Below are 5,450 nucleotides of genomic sequence, written 5' to 3'. Positions count from 1 at the left end.
ACCCTGTACTTTGACAAGCATGATGTCCTTCTCCAGAGACAGATCACTCCTGACAATATGTCCAAAGTATGTAAGACAAAGTCTCGCCATCCTTGCTTCTAAGGAGCATTCTGGTTGTTCTTTTCTAAGATAGATTTGTTCGTTCTTTTGGCAGTCCATGGTGTATTCTAATATTCTTCGTCAGCACCACAATTCAAAGGCATTAATTCTTCTTCGGTCTTCCTTATTCATTGTCCACCTTTCACATGCATGTGATGCCATTGAAAATACCATGACTTGGGTCAGGCGCACCTTAGTCTTCAAGGTGACATCTTTGTTTTTCGACATTTTAAAGAGGTCCTTTGCAGCAGATTTGCCCAGTGCAATGCGTCTTTTGATTTCTTGACTGCTGCTTCCATGGCTGTTGATTGTGGATCCAAGTAAAATGAAATCCTTGACAACTTCAATCTTTTCTCCATTTATCATGATCTTGCTTGTTGGTCCATGTGAGGATTTTTGTTTTCTTTATGTTGAGGTGCAATCCATACTGAAGGCTGTGGTCTTTGAACTTCATTAGTAAGTGCTTCAAGTCCTCTTCACTTTCAGCAAGCAAGGTTGTGTCATTCTGTGTAATGCAGGTTGTTAATGAGTCTTTCTCCAATCCTGGTGCCCTGTTCTTCTTCACAGAGTCCAGCTTCTCAGATTATTTGCTCAGTATTCAGATTGAATAAGTATGGTGAAAGGATGTATCCCTGACACACACCTTTCCTGACTTTAAACCATGTAGTGTCCCCTTGTTCTGTGCAAACAACTGCCTCTTGATCTATGTAATGGTTCCTCATGAGCACAGTTAAATCTTCTGGAACTCCCATTCTTCGCAATGTTATCCATAATTTGTTATGATCCACACAGTCAAATGCCTTTGCATAGTCAATAAAACACAGGTAAACATCTTTCTGGTATCCTCTGCTTTTAGCTGGAAAGAAGGAAGGCCCAGGCAGTCTACTGAGAAAGATCAACCAGTGAAAACTTCTGAACAGTAACAACTCTAAATCAGCCAAACCCATGAATGTAGACATGGATAGTAAAAACTCTTGAGTTGCTGGTGTAATCGCGAAATGAGCCACGGCACCTGTAGCTCCTGGTTTGCCAACCATTGCATTCTGGTTATTGTAGGGACAGCATCATATGTTGACCAGTATTTTAAAGTGTATCCTGCATTTTATGAGACAGAACGACAAGTTCTCAGAGGTTGTCCTCTAGCTGGTGTTGCAGTTCAGACTTCAGCAGGTCATTCTACAATTTTATCAAGTCAACTGTGTATGGATAATAGGGTTGTTATGAGTTTGAATCAGTTGATAAGATAGAGTGATGTTGAGGCTACTACCAAAATTTTCTTCACCATAAAATGTGTCTTCTAGCTGGAATTGATGTTACGTAGGATACATTTATATATTGAAAAGAGTTCTAAAAATCAGTGAATGGTGAAGTTAAATGAAACTCCGTAAGTCTGTTCATATGAGAACATAGCACTACTAACTCCTAAATGATGGAAGTGGACCTGTGTAATCAACATATCAGCAGCGGTCAACTGCTTTTCTTGGTAAAGAGTGCTGTATCATGACTCAGTTTTGTTAGATGTAAACCATATTATAATCACTACCACACATGATATAGAAGATTTTAATCACCCTGAAAAGGTCCCTGATGCCCTATTTCAGTCAATGACTTCCACCCACTGCTAACCCCTGGCTACCATTGATCTGCTTTTTGTTGCTATATATTTACTTTTTCTAAAATTTTAGGTATATAAAATAAATCAGTATGGAGTTTTTGATAAGGCTTCTTTTATATAGATTATTATTTTTAAGACATATCCATTTTGAGACATTGTGTGTATCAATAGTCTTTTCCATTTTATTGCTAAGTAGTATTCCATGAGTGGTCTATGAGGAAATGGGAGGATTACATACAATGAAGAATGCAGATGGAGAAGAAAAGCATGTCATCTTTTCTGACAAAAGAGAAACATAAAGATGTGGGCATAGATGGACAGATTTTAGATGTAAGGGCATAAAAAGAAGTCATTTATGTTTGATCACCTCAGTTATCTTGAAGTAGAAGTTAGAAGTTATTGTTTTGGATGGAAGGGGGAAAGGAGTGGAACAGGGAAGAATGGCAACATTTGGGACATCAGCCGAGAAGAATAGGATATGGCCTCAAATTGCCCTAGCCTTTGTGTTTTAAAACAATATAGATTTATTATGTTATAGCTCTAGAGGCCTGAAGTTCAAAATCAGTTTCCTTGGGCTAAAATCAAGGTAGTGGCAGGCCTGCATGCCCTTCTGGAGGCTCTAGGGGTAAATTCATTCCCTTAACTTTTCCAGCTCCTAAAGGCTGCCTATGTTTCTTGGCCCAAGGCCCCTTCCTCCATATTCAAAGCCAGTAAGTGGTATAACATCTCCTCTACTCCTCTCTTACCTCTCCTTCCACCTTTGTACTTTTTCCTCCCTCAGCCTGATCCCTTTGCTTTCCTCTTATAAGGACCCTTGTGATTGTGTGGGCACATCCAGATAATTCAGGATAATCTCCCTATCTCAAGATCCTTAACTTAATCACACTTGCAAAGTACCTTTTGCCATGCAAGGTAATATATCCAGAAGTCTGGGGATTACCAGTTGGACACCAAGAGGAGTCAGTATTCACCCTACCACACCAACCTCAGGTAAAATAATTGTGGAGGAATGATTAACGCTTGTCTAAAATTTATAATGGTACCAGTCTGCTTAGTTGTGTGACTGTCATTATGCAAACTGGACCCTATGAGTTGTCTTTTCATTTTATAAATTCTTCTGGTGATTTTTTAGAATGAACTGCCATTCTGGGACCCCTGCTACATGAGGAAAAGGACAGTTTGTATGAAATATTCAACTTGCCCTGGTATCTTCTCGCCAACCCCACAGAGGTAGGGTTGTCTATAGAGTTTGTAGAGAGCACGTGCCTACCCCGTTAATTAACAATGGATTGTCAAGGATGTGTTTACACAAAGCTACATTTCCCATGGCTCATGGCTGCTGCTTTCTGTGAGTCAAGAATTGGGCTAGTTCACTGGAAAAAGTCACAAAGAGGGGTTTCTGTGTTAGTTGGGTGATATGCAAGCTTGAAAAAAGACGATTTCATCTCTTCAAAATAAGATTACAGAAGAAAATCTAAAAAACAAGGAATCCTTGGGTTATTCACAGCAGTTTCCTATAAACTGTCCACTTACACTTGACTGGGGCATTCTGTACACCATTCCTGTCAAGAAACTCTCATATACCAAATAAATAATTTGAGATTGAGGCAATTGTCAATGTAGAGTCATCTTTCTCCAGACATTGCACAAACAGATTGATTATGGTACAAAGGAAAAACTCATCAATTGCTGCCCTCTAAACATGTGTACTTGATAAATCTCTAGTGATTTTAAGCACCTCTTTATTACTTCTCTTTCTTGCTAGAATGTAAACTCCATGAGGCAAGAAATCTGTTTTGTTTACTATTGTATCTTCTTGGTCTAGAATAGAGCCTGAAACATGTTGGTTGCTGAATAAATATTTGCTGAAAAAATGATTTGATGACTAAAAAAAAAGATTGTTTAAATCATTTCTTTAATTGCCTTGTCAACAACAAGGCCCTGAAAATTTGCAGAGTATTTTGCCAAGTAGAAGAATATATTGCTGAAGATTACAAAATATTTGACACAGTTGAAGAAAGTTTAAAATAAATAGAAAGTGGCACAAATTTAATGATTTTATCAACCATCAGATAAGTTTCCAATATGTGAAAACTAGCAGCATCCTTGGAGTCACTGATACCACAATCCCACAGAATACTGGGCCTAGTATAGTTCTTTCTTTTATCACTTACGTTCTTTCCTTCAGAAACTAATTCCAGTGCAAAGTCCAAAATCCCAGCTTGTATACTGTGAATCTTGGTAGGAGTAGAGACCAAAAACCCATTTCGGAATTAATTTTTCTTTCCTTTTGTCCTTACATTCTGCTGCCTCAGTTCCATCAAACCCTGGTCTTAGTTTCTGAAGGCCAGGGTTTTGCGGATGACCCGCTTCAATGCAGCCTTTACTTCACTGTTCCTTAAGCTGTAGATGATTGGATTCAACATAGGAGTCACCACTGTGTAGGAGAGTGAGAGCATCTTCTTGCTCTCAGGAGAGGTGCTAGACCGTGGTCGGAAATATGTGAGAATGGCAGTGCTGTAGAAGAGGGAGACAACCAGGAGGTGGGAGGAACATGTGGAGAAGGCTTTGCATTTCCCCTCAGCTGATGGCATCCTGAATATGGTAGAGAGGATATGGACATAGGACCCCAAGATCAGCAAGAAAGGGAAGAGGATGAATAAGACAGTAGCTGTCAGAGCCTCCAGTTCAAACAGAGAAGTATCAGCACAGACCAGTGCAATGACAGGGGGGCTGTCACAGAAGAAGTGATTCACCCTGTTGGGGCCACAAAATGGGAAGCTGAAAATCCATGTAGTTTGTACAGTGGCCACTGGAAAACCTGAGAACCAAGAGGCAGTTGCCAGGTGGGCACAGGCCCTGCGGCCCATGATGACTGGGTAGCGCAAAGGGTTGCAGATGGCCACATAGCGGTCATATCCCATTGTGGCTAGGAGGCAGCACTCTGCAGCCCCAAAGAAGAAGAAGAAATACATCTGAGTTGCACAGCCAAGGAAGGAGATGGTTGTGTCCTGCATGATCAGAGTCCCCAGCATCTTGGGCACAATAACCAAATTGAAACCTATCTCCAGGAAGGACAAGTTTTTCAGGAAGAAGTACATAGGACTTTGTAGGGCAGAGTCAGCTGTAGTGACTAAGATAATGAGGACATTGCTCATTAGGGTAACCATGTAAATGGCCAAAAAAAGAGAGAAAGAGTACAGCCTGTAGTTCAGAGGACAGAGCTGAGAAGCTCACAAGAACAAACTCACTGACAGTTGTCCAATTTCCCCGCATCATTCTTCTGCCCAAGATTTCACTGGATATTCAAACCCCAGGAGGGCAGGGGAAGTCTCCATATGTTAGACCTCTGTTATACTTTTAGAAAGGGAGCATCCTGCACTTCTTTTTTTTCCTAGCTGTTGAAAATCAAACAGCTGTACTCCCCAAAATGTAATAAACAAACCTGATCACCGGATTCATAATTTGGGGGAAAAATACTGACTTCTTTTTTTATTTTCAGACTGAAATGCGACATATTGCGTATCTGTACATGGCTGGCCTGACTTTTCTCTGCTGTATCGACGATGGTCACAGTCACAGCTTCACTTTTGTGCTTCTACTGTGTTTCTCTTCAACGATTAGTGGTGCTAAAACAGAAATCAGATCTAAGCATTTCTGAATAGAGAGGTCTTAATGTACAATGAAAGGTGGTAAGGTCTAGCAGCTACCTTTTTTTGCAAAAGAGTGGGAAGGA

At 40.3% G+C, this 5,450-nt stretch overlaps 1 protein-coding gene across 1 annotated transcript; it reads right to left on the bottom strand.

Annotated features, from left to right (window-relative positions):
• Positions 1-4,047: 4,047 nt before the first annotated feature.
• Positions 4,048-4,990, bottom strand: LOC126080091 (olfactory receptor 10A4). Its single transcript, XM_049891397.1, is given in 2 exon segments — positions 4,048-4,908; positions 4,910-4,990. Coding segments are annotated over 2 exon segments (942 nt in total).
• Between the last annotated feature and the right edge of the window lie 460 nt (positions 4,991-5,450).

Source organism: Elephas maximus, chromosome 7 (genome assembly GCF_024166365.1).
Source record: "Elephas maximus indicus isolate mEleMax1 chromosome 7, mEleMax1 primary haplotype, whole genome shotgun sequence".
In the NCBI taxonomy this organism is placed as follows: domain Eukaryota; kingdom Metazoa; phylum Chordata; class Mammalia; order Proboscidea; family Elephantidae; genus Elephas; species Elephas maximus.
The sequence above is the reverse complement of the archived record's forward strand: the minus strand, read 5'-3'. Positions and strand labels throughout refer to the sequence as shown.